Source organism: Pteropus medius, unplaced genomic scaffold (genome assembly GCF_902729225.1).
Source record: "Pteropus medius unplaced genomic scaffold, Ma_sr-lr_union100, whole genome shotgun sequence".
Classification (NCBI taxonomy): Eukaryota; Metazoa; Chordata; class Mammalia; order Chiroptera; family Pteropodidae; genus Pteropus; species Pteropus medius.
The window spans coordinates 5860323-5877653 of record NW_024355205.1 but is presented as its reverse complement, the minus strand read 5'-3'; the positions used below and the strand labels follow the sequence as shown (position 1 = coordinate 5877653).

General features: G+C 35.0%; 1 protein-coding gene across 15 annotated transcripts in view; it reads left to right on the top strand.

Annotated features, from left to right (window-relative positions):
* ANKRD31 (ankyrin repeat domain 31) overlaps positions 1-16696 on the top strand; it is a 141328-nt gene extending 124632 nt beyond the window's left edge. For all 15 annotated transcript variants that reach the window (XM_039857303.1, XM_039857295.1, XM_039857302.1 and 12 more), the window contains 3 exons: positions 4564-4704; positions 8650-8752; positions 16412-16696. In XM_039857303.1, the coding sequence (XP_039713237.1) occupies positions 4564-4704; positions 8650-8752; positions 16412-16557 (390 nt within the window). In that variant the 3' untranslated portion in view covers positions 16558-16696. The remainder of the gene's footprint in view (positions 1-4563; positions 4705-8649; positions 8753-16411) is intronic.
* The last annotated feature ends 635 nt before the right edge of the window (positions 16697-17331 follow it).

Sequence of the window (17331 nt, the reverse complement as noted above, 5' to 3'; positions counted from 1 at the left end):
TTTGACAAGTTTTGACACATGTATACACCTTTGAAACCATGACCGCAGATAAGATAATGAACATATCCATCACCCCAAAAAATTTCTTCGTGTTCTTTTATACACCTCCTTCATCCCCTCCCTTTCCATGCTCTTTGGACAATTATTCATCTATATTCTGTCTCTATTCATTTATTTACATTTCTAAGAATTCTGTATAAGTGGAATTACACCATATGTATTTAGTTTTGACTAGTTTCTTTTTCTGAGCATAATTATTTAAGATTCATCCTTGTTGTAATATGTATCAATTGTTTATTCTTTTTGTTGCTGAGTAATAGTCCATTGTATGTATATGCTACAGAATGTTTATCAGTTCATCTGTAGTTGACATTTAGGTGTTTCCAGTTGTTGGCCATTGCAAACAAGTTTTGGTATGACATAGGCTTTCATTTTTCTTGGGAAATACTTAGCAGTGGAATGAATGGCTGGATTACATATGGTAAGTGTATATTTAACGTTTAAAGAAACTGCCAAAGTTGTTTGTAACCTTTTTACATTCCCACCAGAGTTAAAGTTCCTCAACATCCTTACTTAGTCAACACTTAATACGATTGATCTTTTAATTTTAGCCATGCTAACATGTGGTGTAGATGTATGTATGTATGTAGTATATAAATATATACAGTAGTTCATCACTGTGGTTTTAATTTGCATTTAATAATGATTAATTATATTCAGCTTCTTTTCATGTACTTTTTACATCCATATTTATTCTTTGGTGAAGTGTCTATTCAAATCTTTTATTTTTTTATTGGTTGCCTTTTTTATTATTGAGTTTTCAGAATTTTAAATAATACATTTTGGGTATAAGTCTTTAATCAAGCATATACTTTGCAGATGTTTTCTTCTGGTCTGTGGCTTGTGACTTGTTTTTTTTTATTCTCTCAATATTGCCTTATAAAGAACAGAGTTTAAATTTTGACGTCCAATTTATCAATGTGTTCTTTCATTGGTTATGTTCTTGGTATTATATCTAAGAATAATTTAACCCAAGATTACAAAGATGTTTTTGGAATTCTAAATTCTTATAGTTTTCTAGAATTCTTATAGTTTTAGGTTTACATTTAGAGTATGATTCATGTTTAATTAATTTTGATATATGTTACAGAGTAGGATCCCCATTTATAGTTTTGAATTTGGATATTCGGTTTTCCCAGCAGCATATGTTGAAAAAAGTATTCTCTATTGAATTGCCTTTGCACCTTTGTAGAAAATCAGTTGTCCATATATGTGCCTATTTCCAGACTCCCTATTCTGTTTCATTGATCTTTTATCTGTCTTTTCATCACTACTGTCTTGATTATTGTAGCTGAATAAGTCTTGAAATCAGATAGTGTTAGTCCTCCAATTATGCTCTCCTTTTTCAAAAATATTTTGGCTATTCCAGATCACTTGCAATCCTATGTAATTTTAGAATGAATTTGTGAATTTTTAAAAGGCTGCAGTTATTTTTATTGGTATTGAGTTGAATATATAGATTAATTTGGGAAGAAATGACATCTCAGCAATAATGAGTTGTCCAATCCATGAACATGGTAGAGCTCTCCATTTATTTAGGTCTTTTTAAATTTTTCTCAGCAGTGTTGGAGTCAGTACACGGGTCTTTCACAGCTTTTATCAGGTTTATTCCAAAGTATTTTATATTTTTGATAGTATTGTATGTAATATTGCTTTTTTTTGTTGTTTTTTATGAACACATTGGTTAACGAAATCCAGTAAGTTTCAGGTGTACAATTTAACAATAAGGCATATATATATTGCATTGTGTGTTCACCTCCCATAGTTAGATTTCTTTCTGTCACCACATATTTGACCCCTTTTACCCTATACCTCCCCTCCCCTCTATCCCCCAATATTGTTTTTTAAATGCCAACTTTTGGTTACTTATTGCTAATATGTAGGAATACAATTGATTTTTATATATTAAGATCTTATCCTATAACCTTGCTATACTGACTTTTAAATTTTGGGTGATTCCATTGGATTTTACTATACAGATGATAATGAATAAAGGCAGTTTTACTTCTCTTTCCAGTATGAAAATTATTTCTTTTGTTGACAGACTGCACTGGCCAAAACCTCCGGTACAATGTTAAAATAAAATGGCGAGATCAGACTTCCATTTTTTTTCCTAAGATAAGACTATTTTTCTTAGGGAGAAAAAAAATCAGTCTTTCACCATTAAGTATGATATTGTAGGTTTTTCAAAGATGCTCTTTAGCAGGCTGAGGAAGTTCTCTTCTCTTCCTAGTTTCATGAGTGTATTTATCATTAAAAGGTGTTGGACTTTGTCAAATGTTCTTTCTGCATCAATTGGATAATCATTTGATTTTTGGGTTTTATTCTGTTGATCTGATATATAACATTAATTGATTTGGAGGTGTTAAACCAACCTTGCATTCTTTTGAGAGTGGATAAATTCCACTTGGTCATAGTATATAATTCTTTTTATATGTTGCTGGATTCAGTTTTCTAGTATTTTGTTGAGGATGTTTGTACCCATATTCATTAAAGATACCGATCAGTAGTTTTCTCGTGTTCTCTTTGTCTGGTTTTGGAATCAGGGTAATACTAGTCTCATAGAATGAGTTCAAAAGTGTTTTCTATTTTGGAAGGAGAGTTTTGAATAAGAATTAAGTCTTCTTTAAGTGTGATAGTAATCAGCAGTGAAGCCATCTGTACCTGGGTTTTTTCTTTGTGGGTAGGGTTTTTTTATTATTATTAGCTCAATCTCTGCTTATTATGGGTTTTTTAAGATTGTCTATTTCTTCTTGAATCAGTTTTGATAGTTTGTATCTTTCTAGGAATTCATCCATTTTATCTAATTTACCTAATTTATTGGCATAAAGTTATTGATAGTTTCTTTTAAAGCCCTTTTTATTTCTGTAAGGTCAATAGTAATGTCGCCATTTTCATTTCCGAGTTTAGTAATTTGAGTCTTCTTATTTGCTTTTTTGGTCAGTCTAGAAGGTTTGTTAATTTTGTTAATATTTTTAAAGAACCAACTTTTGATTTTGTTGATGTTCTTATAGTTTTTCTATTGTCTGTTTTATTTATTTTCACTCTAATATTTATTATTTCCTTTCTAGTGCTTCTTTTGTGTTTAGTTCGCTCTTCTTTTTTCCAGTCTTCAGTGTAAGGTTAGGTTATTGATTTGAGATCTTTCTTTTTTAATATAGTCATTTACAGCTATAAATTTGTCTCTATTCACTGCTTTTGCTCCATCTCATAAGATTTAGTCTGTTGTGTCTTCATTTTCATTCATCTCAGTATTTTCTAATTTGCCTTTTGATTACTTCTTTAACCCATCAGTTATTTAGGAGTGTGTTGTTTGAGTTTCACCTAATTGTGAGTGTCCCATTTTTCTCCATTATTAATTTCTAATTTTATTCCATTGCAGTTAGAGCCTACTTTGTACTATTTCAGTCCTTTTAAATTTTTTTGAGATTTATTTTGTGACTTAGCTTATACATGGCCTATCCTGGAGAATGTTCCATGTGCACTTGAGAAGAATATATATTCTCCTATTGTTTGGAGAAATTCTCTATAGGTGCTTGTTAGGTCTAGTTGGTTTATAGTGTTACTCAAGTTTTCTGATTTCTCATAGATCTTCTGCCTGTTTGGACTATACATTATTAAAATGGGGTTTTGAAGTCTCTGACTATTATTGTGGAATTGTCTGTTTCACCCTTTATTTTTATTTTTATTGTATCCAAGACCTTGCGAAATTTACTTTTTTGGGTGCTGGATAGTTTTGTATTCTTATAAATATTTTGGAGATTTATTCTAGGATACAGTTAAGTTGCTTGGACCCAGTTTGATCCTTTTGTGTCTTGCTTTTAAGATTTATTGGGCAGGATTAGAGCAGTGTTTAATGTAGGGCTAATTATTTCCCCCTACTGACTGAAGCAAGAGTCTTCTGTGTACCCTACCAGTGCCTCATAAGTGTTGAGGTTTTTCTAGTTTTGCTGTTGGGTACAGGTACTATTTCCGACCTTTGAGAATGCCAACTGCCATTAACCTCTAATCCTTTCAGGTGGTTCTTTTCCTAGACTTGGGTAATTTCCTCACACACATAACCAATCACAATTCAGCTGAATAATTAAAGAAGACTATCTGAAGATCTGCAGAATTCTCTCTCATTGTATTTCTCTGTTCAGTACTCTTTCCTACAAACTCTAGCTATCTTGCCTCTCTAAACTCTGCTCTGTCTCTTCAACTCAGAAGGTCCACAGGTTTAGCCTAGATTCCCTCTCCCTGTACCATGACCTGGAAACTCTGAAGGCAGTGAGCTGGGACAATTACAGGGCTTACCTCATTAATTTCTCACTTCTTAGGGATGACTGTACTTGTTGCCTGATGTTTGGTATATTGCAAACCATCGTTTCAAATATTTTTTCCATTTTTTGGATGTGTAAGGTATTAGGGTAAATCTTGCCCTGTTATTTCATGGCCAGAAGCAGAAGTTCACATATTTCATCTGTTTTTTAATATTAATCTTTATTTTATTTTTTCCTTCAGGAGGCTACCCACAAAGCCAGTGTTTTATTGAGTGGTAAAATTAAGGTAGAAAATGGTCAGATTTATCAAAATCCAGTCACCTGGCTCAAAGATCTTCTAGGAGGTGATAGTTATGTGACCTGGAATTACGCTTGGAGTAAGGTGGGTCATTAAGTTTATCTTTAACTTCAAATGGAAAGGTACATTTTTTAAAATGATAAAACTACATCTGAAAGTTTTCTGAGTTTTTGTCCTCATGTGTCCCTTCTGCAACATGCTACATGCTTTCTCCCACAACTCCTGTTTGCCAGAAATCCCTCAGGCAAGGTTGCATTGCTGACTGAGCCTCTCTTTTCTTGTTCTTCACTTTGAAATTTGAATGCCCCCAATTTTCCTGACCCCAAGTGATTTCAGATCTTAGTGACTCCACCTAGAAAATTTGAGACCACTGGCGTATTAAAATTTAGTTAATTTGTTATCAGTATTCTTACAAAATCTTCCCCTAAAGACAGAAGGAATGAGCAAGGAGCCTAAGACTCACAGAAGTTATGGTGCACCTTTATGTTTGAGCATAGTTTTATCTATAAATTGCAAGTCCCCCAAAAAGAAATATTTCTTTTCATTCAGACTTCCCAGACTTAGTAGCCTCCTCCTTAGTTCTGTCTTCTGCCTATAAGCCCAGGTTAACCACCAGTTTAAAGACTATTAATGACTGACACACCCTTGAGGTCCAATGATCAGCCACCTCTAGATATCTGTGGCACCACTGAGGCAACAGTCTTTCAGTGATTCACCCAGAAAAATGTGAATAATTGAACAGCCACCATTACTGTTTCACAGAATCGCAGACGCCGTCAGCCTTCACTAGCTGTTGCAGGAAGCTTCAGCACGCCACTGATAGAAGGAGCCGTTTCCTCTCTTCTTTTTTTGTTCAACTCTGCTCGGCTCACCCTTCCTCCGAGCTCCTACTTTTTGATTGCGTCCCTAAATCCTGCATTCTGGTCTCCTAGACCTTTGTGGCAAGTGCTTCCAAAACTGTTTCAGTTCCTTCACTTCTGTCAGCACATTTTGGATTTTCTCTGCTTTCTAGTCTGTCTCTCTCTTTTTTTTTCCTATGGAAGTTTTTCCCCCCCCACCCCCCACAATCCCTGGAGTCAACAGCTTATCTGCTTTTAACTCACCCTGCCCAATCCTTTACATGGATTTATAAATCACAGTTGCATGTTAGTGTAACTTTGATTTATAAATTTGCATTTAACCCATGGAAATTCCTTTTTTATTACAGTTTCTTAAGTTTATGACAGGTTAGATTATTTTGCTGGAACTGACTCTATACTTACAACATAAATAAGGTACTTTTGAGTTTGACATGCCTCTGCTTCAGTGTGCCTAGAGTTGACTCAGGTCTCCCACCCTTTTTCTCTACTGGAACTACTGCATTTCCTGCTTTTGAATAGTTGGCTGTGACATCATTTGGCTCTTACTCTGTACTTGTGCCTCATTTGCATTATCACATTGCCTCTGGTCTTTTCTCATCACCATGTCAATTAAAGTTATATTGTTTAACACCTATGTGATAGTGAGGCCAAATGCAATGTGGGAAGTAAAATTAGGGCAATTCTGGGATATAAGATATTCATACATATTATCTGAAAAGGATTAGATTTTTAAAAATTATCCCCAAAACAGAAACAGTGTTTAAAATTACTATAGGCTGTGTATGTACTCTTATTAAATACTCCAGGCTGAGAAACACTACCCCAATGAGTTTCTTTACAATATTTAAAAGCCTCTTTTAAAGTTTACTACAGAAACTGCCTCTACCTCCTCTTGTCTTGGGGTAACTCCTGAATTCACAGTCACTTCATCATGAAAGGAGCTTTTTTTACATTGGCAAATGTAAACATTTCTACTGACTAGTTCTAAGAATGTTAGTGTGGCTATGGAGCCAGGAGTGGTTGGTTGTCAGGCAAGAAATGCCAGAAAACTGGGTCTTGCCCTGCATCAGACAGAATGACAGGGCCACTAGACACAGAGATGACTCATACTTCCTACCCAAGCAGCTGGGCTTTTAGCAAGGAAATCCTGATGCTACGGCATCACTATTTGTTCTCACTGCCACAGTCTCCTAGCTATTAGGCATCATCCTGAGGTGACAGAGAGATCTCTGGGTAGGAGACAGGAGATTAAGCTTGTTCCAGATTCCACCCTCGATAAATTATATGATGAGGGCAATGGTTTTCAATCCTGGCTACATGTTAAAATCACTTGGGAAGCCTTTAAACACTACCAATGCCTGGTGGACCCCAGCCCCATAGGTTCTGATTTAGATTTGCATCTAATGAGATTTAGTCCAGGAATCAGAATTTGAGTCATAGGCAGATGGGAGGACTGTTTGCCTACGTGCTTTAGCCAACTGGAGCATGAGCACTATTATGAAATGGACAGTTTCCAGAATTGACCTAGTGCCTGTTCATTTAGAGATCTATTCATTACTATCCTTGTTCAATAAATTATTCCTGCCATGTGGAAAATAGATTTTTAACTCAGTGGATTTTCTTAAAGCTTTGTTATGTTCTTTGTATGTCTGGATTACCCCAGTAGTATGCTTAAGATCTCCAAAGCTACTAAGGTACAATTTTACTACCTTATGTTACCCAGCACTAACTGATAAAAATGTACTCTGAGATATAGGTAAAAACATACCGAGCCTGCACATTGATGAGCGCTTAAGGTGTATTGGATATCGTCAAAGTATAATGTGAACAAAATTTTATTGTTTTCTAATTGATAGTTATTTGGAGAACTGACAGATGACATTCAGGGGCCTTGTCTCTCTTTCTTCCCTGGCACGTGAGGAGGGGTTAGCACACTGAGTAGGCCAGAGCTGTTTCATTTACATCCAGTCTTTGTTTGGGATTGAGCTCAAAGGGTGCCTAACCCTTCCAGATCCCCTTGGCCTTCCTTGCTCTGTTCAATAACAAGCATTTATTGAGCACTTAGGATGTGCTAGGCAGTATGCCAAATGCTTTTCCTCTGTTAACTCTTTTAATTCTCACAACTTAATAAGATGGAGGTACTTTCTTTACACATGCACAAACTGAGACTCAGAATTTAAGAATCTTGCTTAAGAGCTGGGATTTCAGAGTTTTTTTCCAGTATTATCAGGCACTATGTGAAGCGCTGGAGTATAAAAATGAATATGACACAGACGCTGGCCTCAAGGAGCTTATATTTTAATGGAAACAGATACATTAACACATAATTTCATTTAAATATATCAAGTGCCTTGACAGAAATATGAACACAAAAGTTATGGGAGCCTAGACAAGGAGGGTCATTACTTGAACTTAAATGTTCTATGAAGGCTTCCTGGAGGAAAGGATATTCAAACTGAGACATGATGGTTTAGCTACAGTGCACTTAGCTTCTGGGGGTGTATTATCAGACTGCCCTAGAACTGAGTGGAGAACCCAAGGACACTCAGGCCTAGAACATTTCTGGCAGATGTTTGCCAGTCTGCCTCAGTCCAGCCCATTCATGTGTAGATATTTCTAAGCTCTAATCTTTTGGGCTGACAAATAATAGCTATGTTCACAAACAAACCAAAACAAAAAACTTGGATATATAGACCCAAAATGTTATTAATCTAATCAGTTAAGTATTTGATTTTTTGAAAAGTACCAGTACTTTTATGGCTTAACTTTATTAATGCGACATGAATCTTTTAAAGTTGTAAAGTAGCAAGTTCTAGATTAATGATGGTTGAGTAAGTAAATGGATGAGAGAATTAATAATATACAATGAGTCAACAAATTTTTTCTGTAAAGAGCCAGATAATAAATATTTAAATCCTCATGAGTATATGGTCTCTGTTTCAACTACTCAATCCTGTTGTAGCAGAAAGCAGCCATAGATATGAAGTAAATGAATGGGTATCACTGTGTTCTAATAAAACATTATTTACAAAAAAGGGTGGTAACCCATATTCAGCTGTGGGCTATATTTTGCCAGTCCATTATATACAATAATCAATACTTTACCAAAGTTACAATTTGCTTCTTATAAAATATATGATTTTTAAATTCTGTGTTTAATTATGTGCAGATAACATATATGGGGAAGGAGCTTTTGAAGTATGTTTCCGAGGAAGTGCCCATACCTCCAGAACCAAACTTAGTACCTCAGGAACATCAGCCGTGTCTTCCAGGTATGTGCAGACCAACACCCATTTCTTTGTAATGGGGAAAACACGCCCAAACCTACTAGGAAAGTGCTTCATTTTTTTTTGGTCTTTTTTTTTTCTTTCAGGTGAAATTCACATAACAGCCAAATAACATAAACAAATCAGTGGTATTTAGTACTTTCACAGTGTGGTACCACCACTACCTCTAGGTCATTCCGAAATACTTTTACCACCCCCAAAAGAAACCTCATTCAGCAGTTACTCCCTTCAGTCCCTGGGAACTGCCAGTCTGCTTTCTATCTTTATGGATTTGCCTGTTCTGAATATTTCATATAAATGAAATCATACAGTATATAATCTTTTGTGTCTAGCATCTTTTTCTTAGCATAATGCTTTCAAGAATCATCTACATTGTAACATCTATCAGCATTTCATTCCTCTTTATGGCGGAATAATATTCCATTGTGTATGTATGTATGTGCGTGTATGTATATATATGTACATATATATACACATACCACAATTTGTTTGTGTATATATAAGATCACCGTTCAGTTATCTTATGTGACTGGTTAGACAGAGAATTGCTTAGCAGCATGCTACAGGAAAGCCTGGGTATGATTGTGTAGAAAAAAGCCCCCCTGAACTGATTTTCTTGTTCTGTTTTTTTTTTCAGTACATGTACCCTAGAATTAAAAAAAAAAAAAACATACATTATATATATGTATATGTATATATACACACACCACAATTTGTTAAGTCATTCATTCTTTGATGGACATTTGAGTTATTTCCACTTTTTGGCTCTTGGGGATAGTGTTGCTATGAACACATGTATACATATTTTTCTGGGTACCTGTTTTCAGTTATTTTGGGTATATACCTAGCATTGCTATATTCTATAGTAATTATATGTTTAACTTTTTGAAGAACAAACTTTTCCACAGCAACCGAACCATTTTACATTCCCACCAGTAGTGTAAGGATTGCAGTTTCTCCATATCCCCACCAACATTTGTTATTTATTGTTTGTTCACAGCACTCCATTTTTAACCACAATTGATTCCAAGAGAATTTTAAGAAATTTCACTTTCTGTCACAATTTTTTTCTCTGGATATATGCTGTACTTACTTTGGGTAGATTTTTTTTTTTTAAGTGTCACATAAAGGTAGAAAAATGGCATTTTTTCCTTCCTCCAGGCATGATTTGGTTTCCCATATTTTCTAAAAGCATACTAAAACAAATCTGCTTATTAGTATAAATGAATATACTTTATCTGATAAAATAAACCTTAGCCTAAGAAAACTGAAGAGAATGGAATCTTCACCAATTAGCAGATTTTGAAATGACCTTGGAAGGGGCAGCTCACATTTTCGAAAAACAGATATAACTAATATTATATTGCTTTTCTCTGTTATAGCACCTCCTGTTTTTTTTCCCAGTGTCCCTGTCTCATACTAGCAGGGGATAATATAAGCAGAGAGGAAGTAGAGAAAAGAAAATGATAATATTGTGATAACCAGAGTCAAGAACCAAACAGGGATTACTATCACCAAGGTTTTTCCCTTTCTTACAGCAAACTCCAATAATTCAAAGTACTTTCCTCTCCTGATTTGATACCTAGTCCACCCTAACTTCTTAGGGTCCTTCTTTGTCTCCAGAACTGGCTTCAGAATACGATGCATTTTCCCCAGTTTTTGAAGACAGCCTCAAATGTGCTTTTTATCATTTGGGGGAAACAGATCTGTTAAAACAATTGTGGGGAAGTTACAGGGCTTAAAAGACTGAAAGGAGTTTTTGTAACAATTCATGGGCTTTGAATCCTAACTTTGAATGTAGATCTCCTAATCAAATCTTGGAGTAGGGTCCAGGGACCTAAATTTTTAAAGTGATTCATATACAGCCAGCCTGACTATAGACTTTGAATGACTAGTAGTGTCTGATTCGTTATGCAGATAATAATTTGAAAACTCTTGATATATTCAGCCCATCACTTTGATGCCAAAGCACACCCTGTTGCTTTCTCTCCTCCTCTCCCTCTTTCTCTTCCCCCTCTCTCCCTCTCCCCCTCTTCCTCCCCTCCTTCTCCCTCCTCAAACAGACGCTACCACACACACACACACACACACATTAATATTGACATACACATATGCATGCATCGCGACGCACAACCACAATTGAAGGAAAGCCAAGCAAACTCTTTCTCCTCCTAGATTCTAACCTCGAGTCAAAGCAGAAATGTAGGTTCTTCCTTATATCACAAAGATTATCTGTTCCTCAGATTTTCTAATTCTAGGCAGGCATTTCCAACTCTAGCCTTCTTCAGAAGGCTCATAATTACCCTGTTAAGTGAGCATAAAATAAAAAATGGTTTCTGAACTGATACTTCTGTTTTCTGCAAATATAAACAGTTCCTTGTTACTAATTTCTTTGAAGAAATTCTGTATTTTCTTTCCTTCAGATATTTCAAAAAAATATTACTGCTAATTTGAGAACTGTAGAGATGCCAGTATGCCAACCAGCTCATTGCTACCTACATCTGGAACTAGGAATCTACAGGCATGTCCCTGCTGGCTTTCTGTAGGCTGTGGTTGGAGTTTTATTTGAATCTTTTTGATTTAGGCTTTTTTTGTACCTGGTTTTGTGGTACCAAAGACCTGGCAAGTTAGAAAAATGTAAACTCTCTAACCCTATTACAAGCAAAGCATTCAGGAGAGAATCTTTTCCCCTCTTTTGCATATCAGAATGTAGTCATGGAAGTCATGGCTCTGCAGGGAAAATAAGTCCGTATGGATTTCATCGGCCAACTTCAGGTCATAAACCCAATCAGTTCTCTTACACTTTTGATGATCATTCACTTCAGAATAGTTGTTTTTTGGGGAATAAGGAGACTAGGGAGAGCCATTTACATTCCCCATAACTAGGATCACCATGCATTCCAGTTTGACCAGGGAAGTCTCTAACCCAGCAAAATTATTAGTAGCACTCCTTTTCACTTTCACGTGTGCGTTGTTTATGTGACCCAGTACAGGAATCAAGCAAATAGGTGTTGGAAAAAAATGGAATTTGGACAAGGGTTTTTTTTTTTTTTAAGAAAAGGAGGGAAACTTTTCAATTTCATTTACTTTAATAAAAATATAGATTTTAACATACTACTGTGCAAATAGAGGGTCAAATCTTATATATCAAATGCATATCACTCTACATTATAAATAATTGCTGATTACCTACTTTTAATCCCTGGATAAACTGAGATCTTTGAGCTTAGAGAGACTATTATGGGATCTTGCTTCCTATTATATTCCCCAGTGCTGGGCACACAGTAGCTTCCCAGTAAATGTTCACTGAATAATGTTCACCAAATGAATGCATGAATGAATGGAAGCATGAATATGATCCAAAGGACTGTTATTGTAAAACTGGATTTACTCATGATCGACTGTCTTAATAGGTGGACATGACTAGATCTCACAGGCTGTAATGGAATTTGTGGTGAAGAATTCAACAAATAGTAAATGGGATTTTGATTAGTTAATATTGTCTCCTTTATCTGAATTTTCTGTATCTAATTGTGAGATATGAGTGCTGGCCCTTCACATCTTCTCAACCAGAAATTTAAGAGAACTATCTCTCCCTCCTCCTCCCCCTCTTTATGAGAAGTCATAAAGAAATACATTTAACTTTGTTAACCAACATTTCCTAAAATTATTTAATCAGATAATATATATTGACATTTCGTGAAACAAATAGCAGCAACCTCAATATCCACTTTATTTCTACATGTTATTTTAGATTCACGGTATCAAGAAAATCCTGAGTTATGAAGATAGGTGATAAGTTTTTAATCTTGCCATTATAAGACTTTCTTAAATGAATCATAGATAACCGAAGAGGTTTATTCTGAGTTCCACACAAAAACTAGTTAAATTGGTAACTCAAGTCAATGTATTGATGGACTTGAGTGTTAAAATGTGGTATGTTAACAAATTTGAGGGCATATGTTGTTTCTAACTAAAGATTTAAACATACAAACATAAGCCTTTAAAAATGAAATTCTGGTGATGAAATAAATCCTTGAAGTATCTTTCTGTAACGTTGTTTTTAAGCTTTAAAATGGAGGGAGTCTACGGTGCATTTTCCTTTGAAATTTTACAGCTTCATCCCAAGCCTCTCTCCTCTCTGCCTGCTTGGCTGTAGTCCCTTCTTCTGTGTTAATGAGGGAATCTCCACTGATACAGTATAATGAGGAAGGGGAAAAATGGATATTCCTAAACTTCTGCATAGTTTGTGATCACTCTGTACAGATAGATCAATATATTTTTCTTAAAGTTCTTTTTAAAAGTATTCTGTTAAGTTAGATCACATTTTATTATTTACCTGGAAAGCCAATTTTATATGTTTATGTCCCCTGTCACCAGATTATTAACACACTCGAAACACATTAAGCTAAATGTATTCATCTAAGAAAAAAGAAGTATCTGAAATCTCTCTTTTCTTCAACCATTATTTAATGCACACTAATTATAGCATTTTCCTTCATGGGGACCTAACATCATTTGTTCATTTGAAAATTAATATGCTTTTTCAGGAAAAAAATACTCTTTTGTTTTTCATGAAAATGATCCTTAACTTATTGGTAACCTGTTGTAAATAAATGACTTTAAAGAGTTTTTGTTATTTCAATGCTGTTATTGTGCTTTATTTCTCTGTAAAAGTATATGTACTAGAGAACAAACATTCACAGGTGCTTCTGTTTTAAGTGGTTAAGAACTTCTTAAACCTTAAACACCCAAGGAAGATGGGTGCCTGATAACAGAACAGAGGATGTTTATTTCAGCTGCTGTTTACAACTCTTGATTCTTTTTCATTATTTTTATCATAAGTTTTTCATACTGGCATTGTGATTAACACTCTTTTGACCTAATTCATAAAGTGAAGGAAACAGCTACTGATAAGGGAGGAAAGAGAAGAAAATTGTCTGTTGAGCACCTGCCATGTGCCAGGCCGTCTGCCAGATTATTTTACAAACATTAGGCCATTTAGGAGCTGCTTTTTAGAAGAACTCCAGGGTTCATGTTTATACAACAAAGACACAAAAAACCCTGCACACTTTATGTATAAAATCAAGTACCTCAAACCCAATGCAGCTTAAGGAACCACCTCTTAAATTTTAATTTTCCCCAAATAATGAGGGCTTAAATAGTTTTAAAATTCAAAATGTCATGTTCGACTTTATTTCTTGATTCCAGTACAGCCTCACAGATGGCTTTTGATCTTACCAATGAATATATAAAATTATTCATTAATAAATGTCAAACCATATAACACTCCACCACCATTTTTATCCTTTAGGATCCTTTATTTTTAAAAGGCATTGAACTTTGTATTTAAATAGCTATGATACAGTTTTCCTCAATCATATTTTTACAATCTATTAAAATAATTCTTAATTATTTGGCCTTTGATGGGAATTACATTTCTAATTCAGAATGAGAATGTATATGTAAATGTTCATTTCCATTTATAACTAGAGTAGCAAAGTTTCATCTCATAATTCTAACAAAATGTAGAATACTTAGTTTGTAAGAGTAAGTTCTGGAAGTCTGAGTTCAATAATTTTAGTGTTAGAAGTGAACCTTATATTGGGCTTGTTTTACAGATGATGAAACTAAGAACCAGAGAGGTAAAATGGGTTCAATGAAAGAGTACATGGGTTAGTGATGTTTCAGAGGTGAACTATCAGTTAAAATAATGAATCTGATTATTCTTATTTTTGATCTAGTAAAGGAAAAAAAATTTATTTAATTAGAGGAAAAAGGGGAATAAAAGTTAAAATTATTTTTACCCTTATTAACTTGTCATTTTGAAGTGCTAATTTGGGCAACTAGCTAACATGAATGGTTGCATGAGCCCTCTCTTTTGCCTGGTAATGAATCTAGCAATTCAATTTAAGTATACTTGTGCAGAATAGCCAGTATTTGGTGGTACTACTTGAGGAAGATTTATTTTTCCTTACCTCATGCATGAGCAGAATGGTTCCTTAGCTGTGTGCAATTCTTGTTAGAGATGAAGGACGACAGAAGGGCGACAAATATCCACATAAAAGGCTATTTTCTTAGTTGTACTGGCCTGTTAAATATGCTACTGTTTAGAAATTTTGATTACGGATCTCAGGCCACTGACTTTTGCCTAGGGAATCTATCTCAAATAAAAGTGAAAATTAAAGGGAGGAGCGCTTCTACCCCTCAGCAGGGTAGATTGGTGGTCTTCACAGTTCCTGGTGGAAAAAGTTTTTGTCACAAAGCTACAGGTAGATTTCATGGCTATCACTGCAAAGATGATGATAATCACTTGACCAAAGAAGGGGTTAAGGTACTATTTCTCAGAATTCTGATTTCTCATTCACAAAAATTCTTTCAGTGATAGAGCTTCTTTATTAATCTTCTTAGTTCTCATTTCTTTTAGGCTCTAGAGCCAGGAGATGTCTGGCTCCTTAAGCAGAACTAGATACCCAAGCATTATTCCACTTAATCCTCTCCACAGTGAGGACTGGAAAAAATAAATGGTAGATATTTCCAGGGTGCTTAAGTCTATATGTGTCTGTGTATTCCTGATATTACAGTGTTTTACCTGTCAGTTCATATTTCTGAAGATCACAACAGCTTAGTTTTTCTAAGATTTTTCCATAGACCGGCAACAATTACTAGTGGACCCTGAGTAAAATCATCTCCTATGAAGGATATTTAATTTAAACATTTTACATGAGATATCTGAAATGTGCTGCTTCCTTCTCTCTCTCAATTCCTTACCCCCAACATGACTGTCAGGGCTAGACTGGAAGCAAAACTTCGGTGTTCAGGAGCTTTCAGTTCGGAAGCAGATCTCCCAAGTGTGTCCTTCTTACAGTCCTTTTACCTGTTCCCATCTCTCCTCACTGGCCCACAGCTTGATGGGAGTAGTGAGGCTTGAAGTAAGAGCGTAGACTGGATTGGTGGGGAAACTTTTGTTCAATTTTTTGTTATATTTAAGTGTCTGTATTTTGTGCAACCTATTAAATAACAGTGAGTAATATAAGTGAATTATTAAATCAAGAAAATAAAATCTAAATCTGTTTTCTAAATAATTAGATTCTTTTCTTGTCTCATATGGTTGTGCAAGGAGTAAGGTATTGAAAAGTAAGAAATGGTCTTAATACCATGTTTTGTGATGTGATAGGCAACTGTGTGATGTTATTAGAACGCAGAAAGAAATTACAGAAGGATATGTATTGTTTAGAATTACGAACAAAGCTGTTGGACTGTATAGCATGTCTAACAGAAACTGCCTGGCAAAAGCCATACTCATACTGGTGTTATCTGTGGAATAAAATTCTGTTTGCTGAATGATGTACAGCTCATACAGCCCTGTGAGAAAGGAGTCTCTGAGATGCCAGGGAGGTTGAAAAAACCAGCTTTCAGATCACTGACTCTTAGACTGCATACAGGCTTCTTCTTCCAAGATCAGCCAGAACTGACTTACAGCTTATCTCGAGTATAGAAAATGCAGTGAGTGAAGAACGACCTGGTCAGAAAGCCTGTTACATGTGCTCATTGACTTGACTAGGGTCTAGGATTTGTAGTAAGTAAATTTAAATCTTATTTTTTTAAAGGCAATTTTTAATTTGTTGGCACTTCTTTAAACAGGAACTTCCAGAGAGTCAATGCAAGGCATCCCACCTTATCTCCAAATAAATGAGATCCTATTAGTCAGTGATCAAGAATTTCTCCCCTGCCATATAATGGATCAGCATTGGAAGTTCTACGTGGAATGTGAGGAGCTAACATTCTAAGGCCTTGTTTTCTTAATAATGTATTAGATATTTGTTCATATTATTAACTAACATTCACATTTCATGTTCTGTGGTCTGACGGGCCAATTTGAACACACACTTATAACTCTTCAAATAAAGGCATTTTTGAAGTAAACCATATTGACTCTCTGGCTTTCGTTTTACAAATAGAAACTTAAAACTAATCTTTCAATCAACACCTCTACCTTTGTATAAATAATAGTTATTCCTTAAGGGAAATAAAGATACAAATAAGAGTGGTGATTAGTCCGAGAAAGGCCTGGGTAAAGTGAATTTACTTAAAACAAGAACTTAAAGTCTCAGTACCTTTCCCCCATTTAATTTGAAATGTATCCTGAAATCAAAATTTAAAATTATGAAAGAGGTTTATTTTAAGTTTCATAAAATGTAGCATAGATAGAATTGTAAGTGTGATGAGTCTTAGAACAAAAAATGAATGAACTGTTGATTTGGGGGCCGATTATTTTAAATAGGATGTACTTCACCTATGACTTTTGCTACATTTTCATAAAGTTTTTTCTTTTTTTTAAGAAAGAAATATATTAAAGAACTTTATGTATTTTCTCAAAGGTTTGTCTTAATCCTTTGATAGCCATGTTATTCTTATTCATCTTCACCCCAGGCTCCCAAATAAGCTTCTTTCCTCTGTGGCCTAATTCTGTCCCTTCTCTCTCATTTGGATGGGGAAGCCAAAATTGCAATAAAAATTACTCTAGCATGTGCTAGAATTTTGGAGGGAGAAGATGGAGATAA